This window comes from Callorhinus ursinus, unplaced genomic scaffold (genome assembly GCF_003265705.2).
Source record: "Callorhinus ursinus isolate GAN/ISIS: 27379988/994484 unplaced genomic scaffold, GSC_fseal_2.0 scaffold72, whole genome shotgun sequence".
NCBI lineage: Eukaryota > Metazoa > Chordata > Mammalia > Carnivora > Otariidae > Callorhinus > Callorhinus ursinus.
Window position 1 is genome coordinate 81,335 of NW_027397134.1, and position 17,296 is coordinate 98,630.

General features: G+C 44.7%; 1 protein-coding gene across 1 annotated transcript in view; it reads right to left on the reverse strand.

The window, feature by feature from the left end:
* PIWIL3 (piwi like RNA-mediated gene silencing 3) overlaps positions 1-15,001 on the reverse strand; it is a 56,765-nt gene extending 41,764 nt beyond the window's left edge. Inside the window, exon 1 of the mRNA XM_073886873.1 lies at positions 14,995-15,001. Within this exon, the coding sequence (XP_073742974.1) occupies positions 14,995-15,001 (7 nt within the window). The remainder of the gene's footprint in view (positions 1-14,994) is intronic.
* Between the last annotated feature and the right edge of the window lie 2,295 nt (positions 15,002-17,296).

A 17,296-nucleotide genomic window follows, 5' to 3' on the forward strand; every position in this document is an offset into this window, starting at 1 on the left:
TGATGTAATGTATGGTGATTAACATAACAATAAAAAATTTAAAGAGAAAAAAAAGGTTACAGGGTAGAAATGTGAAAATTTGCCCATTACCCATAGACTTGATTGTGGTCTCTGGGTTAACTGTATCGCCTGTGCCAGGTGGGCTCTTTAGGACAGTTCAGAGGAACAAATCAATTTAGAAGCATAAGGGAAAATACAGGAGGAAGCTGGTGATGGCCTTGAAGGAAAGAATATTTGGTTCCCATTTGGTCTTCATGTAGGGGTTCTGTGTGCCTGGTGTGGGTTTATGTCTTTTATTTATTTTTTTAAAATTTTTTTATTGTTATGTTAATCACCATTCATTACATCATTAGTTTTGGATGTAGTGTTCCATGATTCATTGTTTGTGCATAACACCCAGTGCTCCATGCAGAACGTGCCCTCTTTAATACCCATCACCAGGCTAACCCATCCCCCTCCCCCCTCCCCTCTAGAACCCTCAGTTTGTTTTTCAGAGTCCATCGTCTCTCATGGTTCGTCTCCCCCTCCGACTTACTCCCCTTCATTCTTCCCCTCCTGCTATCTTCTTCTTTTTTTTTTCTTAACATATATTGCATTATTTGTTTCAGAAGTACAGATCTGTGATTCAACAGTCTTGCACAATTCACAGCACTCACCATAGCACATACCCTCCCCAATGCCTATCACCCAGCCACCCCATCCCTCCCACCCCCCACCACTCCTGCAACCCTCAGTTTGTTTCCTGAGGTTAAAAATTCCTCATATCAGTGAGGTCATCTGATACATGTCTTTCTCTGATTGACTTATTTCACTCAGCATAACACCCTCCAGTTCCATCCACGTCATTGCAAATGGCAAGATCCCATTCCTTTTGATGGCTGCATAATATTCCATTGTGTGTATATATCACTTCTTCTTTATCCATTCATCTGTCGATGGACATCTGGTTTATGTCTTTTAATGTCACTAAATCTAGCTTCTGACAAATCTGTTAGATTTATGGCTAACTGAAGCTTTATTTTTTTTTTAAGATTTTATTCATTTATTTGAGAGAGAGTGTGAGAGAGCACAGGGGGGCGCGTCAGAGGGAGAAGCAGACTCCCTGCTGAGCAGGGAGCCCGATGCCGGACTCGATCCCGGGACTCTGGGATCGTGACCTGAGCTGAAGGCAGCTGCTTAACCGACTGAGCCACCCAGGTGCTCCTAACTGAAACTTTAAAATTTTTCCTTCCCAACAGCCTGGACGAGTTGTTACATGTGAAATCCATCCTTTCATCTGTGTGTCTATTTGTCTGTCCATCCATCAACCATCCATGGATCTGTGTGTCAGCTGCTGAGGTGAGAGTTCCAAATGTCCCTTCCCTAGCCACGACTGTGTTCAACAAGTCAATCTTGATTGATTGTGATTAAGCAATCCTATCTTCTCCCCCTATCTTATTTCTATTTTCCCCCAATATATCTTCTGTTCCAAGCAGGCAGATTTCTTCACTTTTACCCACATATACCAAGCTCCCCACATGTACTGTACCCTATTTCTACCTCCTTGTGGACAGAAAAAAAGATTGCTTTTAAAGACTTATTTCTGCAGTGCCTGGGTGGCTCAGTCGGGTTAAGCATCTGCCTTTGGCTCAGGTCATGATCTCAGGGTCCTGGGATCGAGCCCTACATCGGGCTCTCCGCTTAGCGGGGAGTCTGCTTCTCCTTCTCCCTCTCCCTTTGTGCTCTCTCGCTCTCTCTCACTATCTCTCTCTCAAATAAATAAATAAAAATCTTTAAAAAGAAGATTTATTTCTAAAACATTTATTTCCTAGCTCACTTCCTTCATGACAATTTCTCCAGCAGCCACCTCCTACCTTAGTCTTTGTTTATCTAATATTTTAAACGCCATGCACAACACTTAGCACTTCAGGACATGTTGTCTTGAACTGCACACTAACTGATTTGGTTTGGGTTGGGTTGGGTTCTTTGACTTGAAGACAAGGTCAATGCCTTCTCCTTTTGATTTTTTATATCAGCAATCCACAGTAAGACTGGCGTATAGTTCTCCTTTCTTCTACTTAGTCTTTGTCTGATTTTGGTATTAAGATCACAGAGTTCTCATAGAATGGATTGGAAAGTAGCCCCTTTTACTATTTCATGGAAATACTTCAATAAGATTGGAATGATATCTCCATTGAAATTTTGGTATTTAGCCAATAATACCAATAGGACCTGCTGTGTGTGTGTGTGAGAGAGAGAGAGACAGACAGACAGACAGATGGATGGATGGATGGACAGAGACAGAGGGAAGCTTTTAAGCTATGATTAAATTTATTCAATGGCTATAAAACTAGAGTTTACATTTCTCCACAAATCAGTTTTGGAAAGTGATGTTTTTCTAGAACTCTGTACATTTGGTACACATTTTTCAAATGTATTGGCGTAAATTTGTTCCTAAGATCCGTTTGCTATCTTTTCTATCTCTGCTGTAACTATAGTTATGTCTTCTTTTTAATTCTTAATATAATTTTTTGTGATTTCTTTTTTCCTTAATAAATCTCATTTAAGACTTAATCTGGGGGCACCTGGGTGGCTCAGTCGGTTAAGCATCGGCCTTTGTCCCAGGTCATGATCCCAGGGTTGTGGGGTCAAGCCCCATGACGAGCCCCACAATGAGCACCACATTAGGCTCCCTGCTTTTCCCTCTCCCTCTGCAGCTCCCCCTGCTTGTGTGCTCTCTCTCTCTGTCAAATAAATAAAATTAAAAAAATTTTTTTTAAATAATGTTTTTACTTTTCTCAAAAAGCCAATTTTTAGCTTTATTTCTATCATCCCTATTTTCTATTTCATTACATCTGTTCTCATTTGTGTATCTTCCACTGTCACTCTATGAGTTTATTCTGTTATTGGTTCTGTAGAGAGCGAGATGGAGTCACTCATGTCAAGCTGTGATGTAAGTTGCCCAGGGCCCTGCAGGTAGGTACGGACATCACTGAAACGAGCACAGGATGGCGGCGCTCAGAACTGATAACTAGCAAAGCCAAAAGAGCCTGGAAGGACATAGAGCTGATGATAATCACTAGAACCAGAAGTGGCCAGCAAAGTCCCAGGCCTGATTAAACTCCCTTAAAATGGGAAGACTTCGGCAGTAAATGGTCAGACCTTCCAGATGCTGACCCTTCCATGTCTGACTACATTTGAAAGGCAAATACCACCAAAGTCTCTGCGTAATTGATCTCTGAATATAACAGAGACCTTCCACGGCTTGAACAGAATGAGCAGGAAATGCCCAGAGCTGACCCATACCAGACCCGATCCTCATCACAACTGCATGCTCACGGACTGACTTTGTGTTTGGTTTGTCAACTTCTAACCACTTGTTCTAGCTTGTTGGTTGTGACTTTGTATTGTGCTTTGCTCTGTGTGACCTGTGTGAAGCCAAGTTAAATGCGGAGTGAAATGTCACTGAGTTTGGAATCCTGAACCTGCTTTGCAATTATGTTAACCTTGTTTTATAATCGAATAAATTGGCATTGTGGAAAGATACAACTAGTGTATGCACATTCATAGTGTGCTCGTCATAGTTTCCAACTTAAGTTGGATTTTCTAATATCAATAATGAATGCTATAAATTTGCCTTAAAGTAATGCTTTTGGTGCACCTCACAGTTTTTAATCTCTAGAATTTTCCTTAATATTTATTACCAAGCTTTGTCAAATTTTATTATTATTTTTGTAGACATTTGAGTTTAGAAGTATGTTTTAAATTTCCCAACACTGCAACAATTGATCATGTATATAAATCTTTTCATATTTTCGCCAGTATGTCTTTGGGATACATTTTGAGAAGATTCTTGAATCAAAGGGTTAACGCCTGTGCAGTTTTACTAGGTATTGCCAAAATCACCTGCATTTTGGGCTGAATGATGCTTTCTGAGTAATAATGTATGGGAGACCCTATTTCAGCACAACCACACTAACATAGTATATTATGAAACTTTTCAATTTTTGGTGGAAGAGAAGCAGTATCTCAGTGTAATTTGCATTTGAATTTGTCTTTTTTGAACAAGGTTAAGAGTCATTTGTCTTCTTTTTTATCTGAACTGTTTATTCATGCTTCTAGCATTTCTGCTGGAACTGTTGGTAGTCTTTTCTTCCTTATACTTAGGAAATATAACATAACTTTGTGATATGATACAAATTTTTCCCGTTTTGTGCTTTATCTTTTTTACTTTGTTTATTGAATGTTATGCCATGCAAAAGTTTTCTATTTTTATATAATCAAATTCATCTGTATGTTCTCAGGGGTTCTTCCAACACTTACAAGTGGTTATAGTCACTCTTTATAGTGATCTTTCCTGCATCGACAAGGATCAGCCAGCTGTCAGTTGAAATAAGAATTCTATTTCTCATGTTTTAGGATAATTTATTTATTTCCCTTTGCTTTGCATAAGCCTGAGGAATTTGGATTGTCTCAAAGGGGCTTATGACTTATTCTGCAGTTTGCAAAAGAAAGGCCCCAGGCTGAGCAAAGAGGAGGAAGCAGCCCAAGAGGAAACTGTTGGACACATCTGAGAAGCCCTTGTGTAGGGACCACAGTGAACATCAAGGTCATCTTCCTCCTGGCAGTGCATGCCTTCATCCATGTCTGTTTGGCCTAAACTCTTATCTGAGATTCTGAGAATATTTATTAAATGAAACATAATTTTACAGATTTTTGCTTTCATAGTTTCTTTTGTTGTTGTTGGGTTTTGGGGGGTTTTGTTGTTGTTGTTATTGTTGTTTGGGTTTTTTTGTTTTGTTTTGTTTGGCTGTTGTATTGCAACAGGGAGATGAGTAGCTGGCCATTTTGTCTAATGAGGTGACCACAGATTAGAATTTTTGCCTTTGTTTCTCTGTGTCAGTAAGGAAAGAGGGTACAATTTAGAAAGTCAGTGGAATGGGGTCAAGTCAGTGTGCAAAGAGCTTTGGTCTAAATTCTTTGTTTGATTCCCTGTTCTCCATGAAGGTTACCCTACTTTGCACTTGTTTTCTGCAGTTTCCAGAGATTTCCATTTGGAAGGAATTGCCTCTCTCAGCTCTGCCTCACCTAGTAACCACCTCATCTATAAAACAGTGATCATCTTTGATTTCAAAGCTTTGGAAAATAAAAATATTTCTAATAGGTGAGTATGTGCACACTAGAAATGCCAGTTATAAATGAACATACACATATATTTAAATAAGGCAGCCTGGTTTTATGTGTTGTCTCATAGCCAGACTTTACACAAAACATATGGATCATTTTTTAAAAAATATTTTATTTGTTTATTTGACAGAGAAACGAGAGAGGGAACACAAGCAGGGGGAGTGGGAGAGGGAAAAGCAGGCTTCCCGCGGAGCAGGGAGCCGGATGCGGGGCTCGATCCCAGGACCCTGGGATCATGACCTGAGCCAAAGGTAGACGCTTAACGACTGAGCCACCCAGGCGCCGCCATATGGATCATTTTTGTAAATAGTTGTACCATTATTCCATAGGATGGTTTATCATACTTTATCCACTGAGGAGCATTCACATTGGTATTGATTATTTGCTATTATAATAATACTGAATGGGACATACCTGTATATTCATCAGTTGTTACATGAGCTAGATTTTTTTCTTTAATGACTGGTCCTAGAAATAGAATAGTAAGGAAATAGTATGGATATTTAATACTTTGGTAAAAATGAAAGATTTGTGTTCCAAAAAAGAAGTCTGATTTATATCATCACTATCAGTATATGAGAGTTCCTATTTACCTACATCCTTAATTACAGAGAATATTATCAATCATAATTAGTCAAATTGGTGATTGAGAAATAATTTTTCTTTTTACCTCCTTTTTCTCAAACGATTAGTGAGATTATGTATATTCGCATAGATTTATTAACCATTTGTTTTATTTTTCTGTTTTTCTCTTTCTTTCTTGATCTTCTACCATTTTCTATTTATTTATTGAGAGGGAGGAGTGGCTGAGGAAGAGGGAGAGAGAGAATTCCAAGCAGACTCCCTGCTGAGCATGGATTCCCAACGTGGGGCTCGACACGGGACTGGATCTCATGACCCTGAGATCATGATCTGAGCCAAAATCAAGAGTCAGATGTTTAAACAACGGAGTCACCCAGGTGCCCCACCATTTTCTATTCATAGGAAAATATTCTTTATATAGTCTATATGCTTATTTGCATATGAGTTGCAAATATTTTTTCTTAAAGTCTGTGTCTTGACTTTTAGCTTTGTGTTGTCTTTTGTGGTGCTGACACTTTAATTTTTTAAAATTGTGCTAAAATACACGTAACATAAAATTTACCATCTTAATCCTTTTTAACTGTACAGCTCAGTAGTGTTAAATACAGTCACATTGTTGCGTGTCCAATCTCCAAAACTCACTTCATCTTGCAAAACTGCCTCTGGCAACCATCATTCTATTTTCTCTCCCTGTGAATTTGGCTACCCTAGGTGCCTCATATAAGTGGACTCATACAGTATCTGTACTTTTGTGACTGGCTTATTTTCACTTACATAAGGTCCACAAGGTTTATCCGGGTTGTAACATGTGACAGGATTTCCTTCCATTTTAAGGCTGGATATTATTCCACTGTATGTACAGGCCACATTTTCTTTATCCATTATTCATCTGTTGATGGACATTTAGATGGCTTCCATATATTGGCTTACAGTGAATAATAGTGCTATGAATATGGGTGTACAAATATCTCTTCAGGACCCTTCTTTCAATTCTTTTGGGTATATACCCAGAAGCAGAGTTCCTAGATTATGTGGCAATTCTATTTTTAATTCTAGTAACCACTCCACTGTTTCCCATAGAGGCTGCAGCATTTCGCACTCCCACCAACAGTGCACGGAGGTCCCACTTCCTCCACACTCTCTCTTGTTTCTTGATGGTAACCATCCTAATGCATGTGAAGTGGCAACCACTGTGGGTTTGATTTGCATTTCTCTAATGATCAATAATGTTGAGCATCTTCAGGGCCCCTGGGTGGCTCAGTCGGTTAAGCAGTTAAGGGTCTGCCTTCAGCTCAGGTCATGATCCCAGGATCCTGGGATTGAGCCCCACATGGACCTCCCTGCTCAGCAGGGACCCTGCTTCTCCCTCTCCCCCCCACCAACCACTCCTGCTGTCTCTTGCACTCTCTCAAATAAATAAAGTCTTTTAAAAAATGTATAACTTTAAAAAAATAATAAAATAATGTTGAGCATTTTTCATGTGTTTGTTGGCCATTTGTATATCGTTTTTAAAGGGATGTCTAGTCAAGTCTTTTGCCCATTTTTGAATTTTGTCATTTATGTTTTGTTCTTGAGTTGTAAGAGTTCTTTGTATATCCTGGATATTAACTCCTTATCAATGATTTGCAAATATTTTCTCCCATTCCACAGGCTGCCTTTTTCACTCTGTTGATTGTGTTTTGTGATGGATATAAATTTTATTTTATTTATTTATTTATTTATTTTTAAAGATTTTATTTATTTATTTGACAGAGAGAGACACAGTGAGAGAGGGAACACAAGCAGGGGGAGTGGGAGAGGGAGAAGCAGGCTTCCCGCTGAGCAGGGAGCCCGACGTGGGGCTCAATCCCATGACCCTGGGATCATGACCTGAGCGGAAGGCAGACGCTTAACGACTGAGCCACCCAGGCGCCCCTGGATATAAATTTTAAATGTTGATGGAGTCCATTTATCTATTTTTTTTTAAGATTTTATTTATTTATTTGAGAGACAGAGAGAATGAGAGAGAAAGCACATGAGATGGGGGGAGGGTCAGAGGGAGAAGCAGACTCCCTGCTGAGCAGGGAGCCCGATGCGGGACTCGATCCAGGGACTCCAGGATCATGACCTGAGCCGAAGGCAGTCGCTTAACCAACTGAGCCACCCAGGCGCCCTCCATTTATCTATTTTTATTCTATTGCCTGTGCTTTTGTTGTCATATCCAAGAAATCATTGCCAAATCCAGTGTCATGAAAATTTTGCCCTGTTTTCTTCTAAGAGTTTTATGGGTTTTGCCTTATGTTTTGATATTTAACCAATTTTGAATTAATTTTTGCATATAGTGTCAGGTGAGGGTCCAACTTCATTCATGACTCCATGAATATTTGTGGCTTTTCTCCCTGCTTCTGCCTCAGCTTTGCCCCCGCCCCCTCCCCGCTCCCCGCACAAGGTGCCCCGCCAAGTCTCATTATTGTTGCGCGGAGGCGGCTTGTCTGCAGGCGGGACGAAGAGCCACTCGTGGCGACAGGAAGAGCCACTCGGTGGCGCTGTTGCCTTGTGAATAACGACGAAGATCACTCCCAGCTGCTGGAGCTCCTGGAGCCGGCTGAGTGGGGGCTTTCCGTGGATTAGATCACTTAATCCTCCCAACCACCCTGAGAAGCAGGCAGAGAGGCCAGGTGGCCTACCCAAGGTCACACAGCTAGGCGGTAATGGACACAAGACTCAAATCCATAAACCAGTGGCAGAAGTTACCAACTGTCCCTGCCTGGGAAGGGCTATGATTATTTTTTTCTGAAGTCACATCCTTCCTACTCTTTATGAGTTAAGATGGTCTTCCTTTTAGGAAATGATGGAGAAAATGGATATGTAGTGGTTTTGTGTGTGGGTTTGGGTGTCCATAATCACCAGAAGAAAACATTTCCTGTCCAACACCTCTTCCCCCCAACTTTCAGGCGCCAAATATGCAAGATTGCGGACCACTTCCTGTAATGAACAAGCTGGAGTGCTCAGTTAGGACATTCAGGTTATTGTAGAGCCAGGAGAATTGTGCTGGTAATCCATTCCTACTGGAACACACTCAATAATGCAACATATATAGTTATAAATGCACCAAACAATGAGAATTATAACAAAAAGTTTTTGTATCATATCAAAAGCGATCATTCATGAAGAAGAAGAGATAAATTGCAAATAGAATCAAAGATTGGGTTCTCAGATTATTTGATAACTAAATTTAGAAAGAGGAGTAAATCTTAACATCTTGAAGAATACAAGAAGTTTCTGACTGCTTTCACAAGAAATTGAGATAATAGAAAACTCTTTATGAATTTACATCGGTGACAAATTAGTTAATGAGTGTCCTTACTTCAAAGAGTATAAAAATTTAATCAGTTCACAAAGAAAGCTCAAAGTGCCCAGATTATGGACATTATCACATGCTGATAGAAGCTCAGTAAAGTCTTTCCCAGATTTGACAACAATCTCAAAAATCTAGATGGTGTCACAACTGATGACACATGACACATCATTTTCTAAACTATCACCAAGAAAGAACAAATTTCTATCTTCCATGCTAGAGGAAAGACTGAAATTTATTTTACTTGTTCTACAAAACATACTAGAAAAAGCACTCTCCCAGGGTGCCTGGGTCGTGGAGTAGGTTAAGTGTCCAACTCTTGATTTGGGCTCAGGTCGTATCTCAGGGCTGTGGGATCGAGCTCCCCCACCCACCCACCCCAGCCCCCGTCCGGCTCTCCATTCAGCAGGGAGTCTGCTTTTCCCTCTCTCCTTTCTTCCCCTCCCCCGTGTGCTCTCTCTCTCTTTCAAATAAATAAATAAAATATTTTAAAAAAAGAAAAAGAAAGGGCGCCTGGGTGGCTCAGTTGGTTGGGCGACTGCCTTCGGCTCAGGTCATGATCCTGGAGTCTCGGGGTCGAGTCCCACATCGGGCTCCCTGCTCAGCGGGGAGTCTGCTTCTCCCTCTGACCCTCTTCCCTCTCACGCTATCTCTCATTCTCTCTCTCTCAAATAAATAAATAAAAAATCTTAAAAAAAAAGAAAAAGAAAAAGCATTGTCCTATGGAGAAGCAATCAAAGACCATGCCAGCAAAATACGTAAATAAATAAACCAGGAGCAAGTGGTATATGGATGGCAGGCAATACAGGAAAACCTTATTTTCTGGGGTTTATGATGCCATCAATATTTTGAAGTGTTCTTAACTCTGCAGGTTGTCACTTTTGAACCAAAATTTGTTTTTGCAGTTTTTATTTTTTCCTTAAAGCGGTCCACAAAACTGGGGAAGTTTCAGACCCTGTGAAATGCGGATTGGCACTTGCAGGCATCAGCTCATCCTGGCCCCACCCACACGCCTCAGCCAAAGACGCCATCTTGTTCACCCCACATTCCCAGGTGCCCCCAAAGTGCTCGATCCATATGGGCCTGATGAATGGCTAAATCTTTTGTTATTATTGGTTGTTGTCATTATTATTATTAGCAACAAAAAGGGGAGGAAAATGTTTCTGACATTTTGTTGAGGAAGTTAGGGCGAGGGTGGCTTTGAACTTGTAACACTAAGAGCAGCTGAGTTTGCACACCTGTGGAATTATCCTCTGGAGCAGAAGCACTAGAGAACATGGCTACCCATCAGAGAAGATTCAGAATTATCCATGCTTATCTTGGATAAGCCTGTTCTAGAGGACTCTAATGAGAGGCGCCAGGAGGGAGAAAAGCCCAGGCACCCCAGAGAGGTGAGAATCTACAGAAGCCTCTGCAGGTGAGGCCTGCGAGTCCAGAGGCTGCTGACTGGACTCCTTCCCACGAGCTGCCTCCTGACCCACCTGCATGCTGCAGCTGTTCCCTGTGGTTCCCAGGACCCGGCAGGACACACAGCACATGGCGGGAATTTGTAAGAATTTGCTGAGTGAATAAATTGCACCATTTGAGATGTGATTCTGTTGATTGGGGATGTCTGTGGTTTTTAAGAATCCTCTGTAACAGAGACTCTTTTTTTTTTTTAATTTTATTTATTTGAGAGAGAGAGAATGAGAGATAGACAGCATGAGAGGGAAGAGGGTCAGAGGGAGAAGCAGACTCCCCGCCGAGCAGGGAGCCTGATGCGGGACTCGATCCCGGGACTCCAGGATCATGACCTGAGCCGAAGGCAGTCGCTTAACCAACTGAGCCACCCAGGCGCCCAGTAACAGAGACTCTTAACTTAGGGTCTAGGAAGCTCCTGAAACTGGATGTAAAATATAAGGCTTAAATGTGTTTTTCAGGGGAAAGCATCTAGAGAACTCACCATACATATTCTCTACCGTGTTTAAGGCTCCAAAGAAACCAAAGAGCATGGAGAAAATGAAGAAGCCACTGGAAAGATCATCCTGAACCACCGGCTTACAGACAGTGGTACTCCAGGACTAGAAGGGACCTTTGGGGTGGCCCAGTGTGGTTGAGCCAACAGACCCAAAGATGAGGACCCAAACAGATGCCTGGATGGGACAAATGTGAGGTCACAGGACATCCTCTGTCCTCCACTTTCCCTGGGATGGACCGCAAAAAGTGCTTGTGTAACCAAGAGCAGTTCATTTATTCCGTACTAACTGAGGCCTTACTCTGTGCCAAGCTCTGTGCTAGATGCAGGGGACGCATGGGGACAAGTTTCCCAGGAGAGTGGATACAGGACAAACTATCCATAGAGTGAGTCTGTCTTACTCATCTCTGTATTCTCCAAGCTTTGGCTGGTGTGCAGCACATAGTAGATATTCAATAATTAGCAACGGCCTTAGGCAATGGGACAAGATAGTGGTTAAGTCTTTGGCATTTGGAATCTGGGAACCTCAGTTGGAATCACAGCTTGTCCACTTATGTGCTATGTGACTCTGGGCAGGTCACATCATCTCTCTGAGACTCAATTTCCTGGTATGTAGGGTAAGAACTCACTTCAAGGGGCCTGGGGGCGGTGAAGAAGCTAATTGGTGAAGGGGCACCTGGGTGGTCCGACTTGTTGAGTGTCAGACTCTTGGTTTCAGCTCAGGTCATGATCTAAGGGTCGTGAAATTGAGCCCCGCATTGGGCTCCATGCTCAGCGAGGAGTCTGCTGGAAATTCTTCCCCCCATCCCCCTCTGCTCCTACCCACCCCCCAGCTTCCATGTGTGCATGCGCTCTTCTCTCTCTCTCAAGTAAATAAATAAATAAATAAATAAAATCTTTTTTAAAAAAAGAAGCAGCAGCTAATCAGTGAAAAGAGCCTGACACACGCTGAGTGCTCATCAGGCCACAACTATTGGAGTCAAAACTGTCACCATAACGTCAAAGGGCCCAGGCAAACCCTCGGATCTCCACTTGCCTCTGGAGAACCGGGAGGACTCAGCGGATGCCCTCTCTGCCTCGTCCACCCGGGACCTCGGAATCAGAAATGCGGGTTGTTGTCGGGTGGCTGTACAGCCGCATCTGGTGGAAGGGAAGGAAAAGTGACGGTGTCACAGGACCTCTGGGAGAGAAAGTTTTAAAGGCTGGGACAAAGGTTGGCAGAGAAGCCAGGGAAGTGACCGGCCTGTGCTGGTGTCCTCAGCAGGGGAGGTCAGACAAGGTCCCCTGAACAGGACCCAGGACCCTGCATGCCTGAGCCAGGAGGGCGGATGGAGGAGAGCACCCCCCGCCCCCCGGCGTCGATCAGTGCCGGGTCTCCGGGTCTCTCATATTCTGCCCCAGGTGCGCTGCGTCCAAGTGTGCCGCCTGCACTGTCCCCAAGTCCCCAGCACTCAGGACACCAGGGCGGAGGAGGGCTCTGTGCAGGGCACAGCCAGGCCGTCTCCACGGCTCTGGGCCACTCGTCAGCCGCCGGGCTCTGTGTCCCTCTGACCCCAGGTCCTTGGGTTTCTGGCTCTGCTGGCCTCTGCAGGGACGCTCACCACACTGTCCCTTCCCCCTGCCCCATCCTCCGGCTTCCCCTCGCACCTCTGCCCACAGCCCTCCCTCCTCCTCCTTCTGCCCAAGAATCCAGAACAAAGCAGCCTTCTCCCCTGTCCTTGTCTGCAGCCAAGAGCAGGGACGCCCGCAGACCACCTCCCTGGGTTGTGAGGGGTGAATGAGAGAAGTCGTGGAAAGCACGAAGTGCATGCACAGGCACATGGGGAGCATTCCAGAAGCGGAAGCAAGTCCTGCATCTTCAAGAACATCATCAGTGAGAGAAGCAAAGAGCCCCCCTTTTCCGGGGAAGAGCATCCGTGTATTCATGGAAATTCCTCTGTGACAGTTACCACTTCCAGTCCATTTTAAGGATGTTGGTGGACATAAATAGTAGTATATTTAAAGTACGTTAAGTTAAAAAAAAGTAGATTATGAGAGCATAGGTACCAGATACTCCAGATTTTTTCTTAATGCCCAAATGTAAGCTGAACCCAAATCTAAGTCAAGTTTCCAATGCTGTAATAAAAAATATTTGCTCAGCGAGAGAATAAAGATTTTGGGCTCGTCTTAATAATATAAACTTTTAGGGAGATCAAATGTGTACTTATGATATTTATTAGTTTAGATGCAATGATATATTTATATTACATGTCGTGTAACATATAAGTATTGCTGTTTTCCACTTTCACACTTAGAAAATGATTCTTTTTACTCAAATGCTTTACAGGTATCTCTAATATCAGTTTTTGTTTTATTTATTTATTTATTTATTTATTTATTTATTTATCACCTACAAAGGAGTTTTTAAAATCTTTTAAACCAGTTTTCCAGGGCCCGGCACTTTATCTTCCATCTATATGGAAAGAAAGATAGGTCTTTTTGAGTCAGGGAGTTCTGACAAATAGCAGTGAGGCATTGTGTGGCATTAGGACATTTAAAAAATTAATCCTGTAGGTGTATATTTGCGACCTCCACAATATCACTATGGGGTTCTTCCTTCAAATAGCTGTAAACACACTTGTGTACCCCGCCCATCCATGCAACCAGAAGTCCATCTTCCCAGAAATAACTGCTCACTGAGTTTAATTTCTTTACTGTTTGTTCTCCTGATTTCATAGGGTTCCCTCTTTAAGCCTCCAAAACTCACACTGAGATCTTTTCGGGACACTGTGTCTTCCCCCAAACTGTCCTTTGCCTTTCTTTTTTTTTTTTTTTAAAGATTTTATTTATTTATTCATGAGAGACAGAGAGAGAGAGAGAGAAGGAGAGGGAGAAGCAGGCTCCCCGCTGAGCAGGGAGCCCAATGTGGGACTCGATCCCAGGACCCTGGGATCATGACCTGAGCCGAAGGCAGACGCTTAACCATCTGAGCCACCCAGGCTCCCTGTGCTTTGCCTTTCTAAATCCAGTTGTTGAGAGAACCCTTCCAGCTCCAGAATTCTTAAGGACTTCATCTCCCTGGTGGGATAATGGTGGAGAGAAGGGGACCCTCGCCTACAAATAAGTCATTGGGGGAGGTACACCAGATGTCACCAACCTGGGCCCCTTGGAGAGGAAGCTGTTGTTTTTGGGTGATTTTCATTTTGTCTGTGAGCTCTACCTTTGGAGCACTCTGCATTACAGCAGAGACGAGTAGGGCCCTGAGCACCACACACAGCTACGGGGGAGGCTTGGGTCTGAACACCCGGGCCCCTCTTGCCAGAGTACCCCCATGGCAACCACGGAACCCAGCATTTATTAAGAATAACCCAGTGTTGGGGTGCCCGGGTGGCTCAGTCAGTGAAGCATCCGCCTTCGGCTTGGGTCATGATCCCTGGGTCCCGGGACCGAGCCCCGCATCGGGCTCCCTGCTCCGCAGGAAGCCTGCTTCTCCCTCACCCTCTGCCTGCCGCTCTGCCTACTTGTGCTCTATCTCTCTGTCAAATAAATAAAATCTTAAAAAAAAAAAATAGCGCAGTGTTTGGAGGCACTACTGCCCCTACCTTAAGTCAGAATCCCAGAGGCCCATCCAGGCAGAGGAGGCAAGTAGAGGACCCAGCACCACCCAAAGCAAGGCCGAGCGTAGACGCATGTGCACCCTTGCCTCCAGCCTAGCAGCCCTGCCTCCGCAGTGAGCACAGTGAGGAACATCCCCGCCATCGAGGTCCCCCTATCACCTGCCCAGGGTGCAGGCTGGACGCAGAACTGTCCATCAACCAGCTCACTTTCCCTCTGGTTCCAGACCCGCAACCCTGGGGGTTTTGCTGGGAAGCCAAAGCTGACCTGAAAGTTCAGCTGGCTTGCAAGGTAGCCGGTGTCCAGCTTCCCGCGTCCCGGACCTTGTTTCGGCTTTTCTAGGGCCCTAGCACAAACTTACCTCTCATGTTTGCATTCCTCCTGGAAACTGGAGACCCAAGACCTCTGAGGGAGTGTGAGGCAGGAGGAGGAATCAGATGAGGCCAGATGGAAGTGTGCCCTTTGCAGTGTGAATCCCACCGTGGAGCCAGGAAGCGACCTGTCCATCTTGTCACCCTGGCCTACCCTGCCCCGACCCTCCCTCCTGCGGGAACCCAGTCAGAGCCTCATTTCTTGGTTGTCACCGGAGGCCACCCTGGCTGGAGGGCAGGAGGGACAGCATTCTTGTTCTCGCATCATTGTAAGGAGGGCACAAGTCTCCCTAAACCTCTGCCTTGCTTGACCTCATACAGAAAAGATTTCCTTCCTCTGCACCCCCCGCCCCCCATGGTCTGTTTCCTCGATGGCGGGGATGCTCCTCACTGTGCTCACTGCGGAGGCAGGGCTGCTAGGCTGGAGGCAAGGGTGCACATGCGTCTACGCTCAGCCTTGCTTTGGGTGGTGCTGGGTCCTCTACTTGCCTCCTCTGCCTGGATGGGCCTCTGGGATTCTGACTTAAGGTAGGGGCAGTAGTGCCTCCAAACACTGCGCTATTTTTTTTTTTTAAGATTTTATTTATTTGACAGAGAGATAGAGCACAAGTAGGCAGAGCGGCAGGCAGAGGGTGAGGGAGAAGCAGGCTTCCTGCGGAGCAGGGAGCCCGATGCAGGGCTCGGTCCCGGGACCCAGGGATCATGACCCAAGCCGAAGGCGGATGCTTCACTGACTGAGCCACCCGGGCACCCCAACACTGGGTTATTCTTAATAAATGCTGGGTTCCGTGGTTGCCATGGGGGTACTCTGGCAAGAGGGGCCCGGGTGTTCAGACCCAAGCCTCCCCCGTAGCTGTGTGTGGTGCTCAGGGCCAGTGTTCCTCACTGGGTGCTTGGTCAAGCATCAAGGGAGACTCTCAGAAGTCCAGCGTAACTCTGCGAACAGTCCCCCGGGGAGCCAAGGGTGCTGCTCCTACAGACCCACGCCTCCCACCATTTCTCCTTCACATAATTCACCGAGGGTGTCCTGGCTGTATACATCAAGTGGGGAGAGAGTATCCACCTGCATTAAGTACAGGTATGGCAGAAGGGTGGAGCCAGGTTCTTCAGGGCTGGGGTTTGAGCAAAGCAAGGGGAGGAGGCTGGAATGACCCACGTGGGGACGGATTAGAGATATCAGTGTGAACTCATGTTTAGCTTCATGAAGATAAGTAGGTTCACACACACACCCACCCACCCACACACACTTATTTCCTGCCTCTGCCAGCAGACAGGACCTAGAGGCAGCAACACCCCAGGAGAAACAACCACACCTTGCGCGCAGATCTTGGTTTCTAACATCACTTTCCAAAATAAGAAACCAGGGTTCCCTGGAGAAAGAGCTGTTTCACAAGGAGACAAGATCCAACACGGGCCAGTACTTTCAACGCCGGCTGAGACCCCCCACCCATAATCTGTATCATTATCGTTATTATTTTATATTTTGTGAAAAGGTCACATATGTTCATAATATTAAAAAAAAAAAAAGCACACTACCGAAAAGAGTTTGCAATTAAAAGTAAGTCTCCCTCCCATACACTAGCCAAGGGAGAGACACCCACCGGCAAAGAGGAAAAAAAGTTACACAGAGCGGTAGACAAAATCAACAGCCCTCATGCAGCCCACAGAGAAGAGGCATGAGGCTGTCTGACTTGCTTTTTTTCTATCATATCCCCCCATATGTTTCCATCGACTTAAGTGACTCAGAGTGAGTGTCTTCTCTGTCCCAAGAGCCTTGATTAAGATCTGCTTTAGCAGCTCACTAGAACAGTTTTATCACTTCTTCGGTAAATGAATGATGCTATATATTTACATGGCATTTACACCAGGAGTCTCCGTAAACACGATGTCATTGGATGCTCGTCCTCACAGGTGCACTGGAAGACAGGCAGAATTAACACCTCTCCCATTTTGCAGATGCAAAAGCTGAGGCGTGGACGGTAAGGAAGGATGTTCAGAGGGCAATGGCTATGGAACAGAAGCCAGGACCATGTCAGCTGGGACACCCTGAAGCTCCCACAGGTCCACAGGAAGAAACGTGTTTCTTCCCGCCTTCTCTAGGCCTCCCGCATAGGCACACACCTAGGGCTCCGCACCCCTTAACCTGCTGGCCTTCCCCAATCCTTTCAGCAACAATGGCCGCAACAAGCAAATAACTTCAGCCCTGTGACTGCAGCTGATTGGAGCAGGCATGGCCACGTGACCTTAAACCGCCTCGCTTGATTGGCTGAGCTAAGCCAACCAGATTTTGAA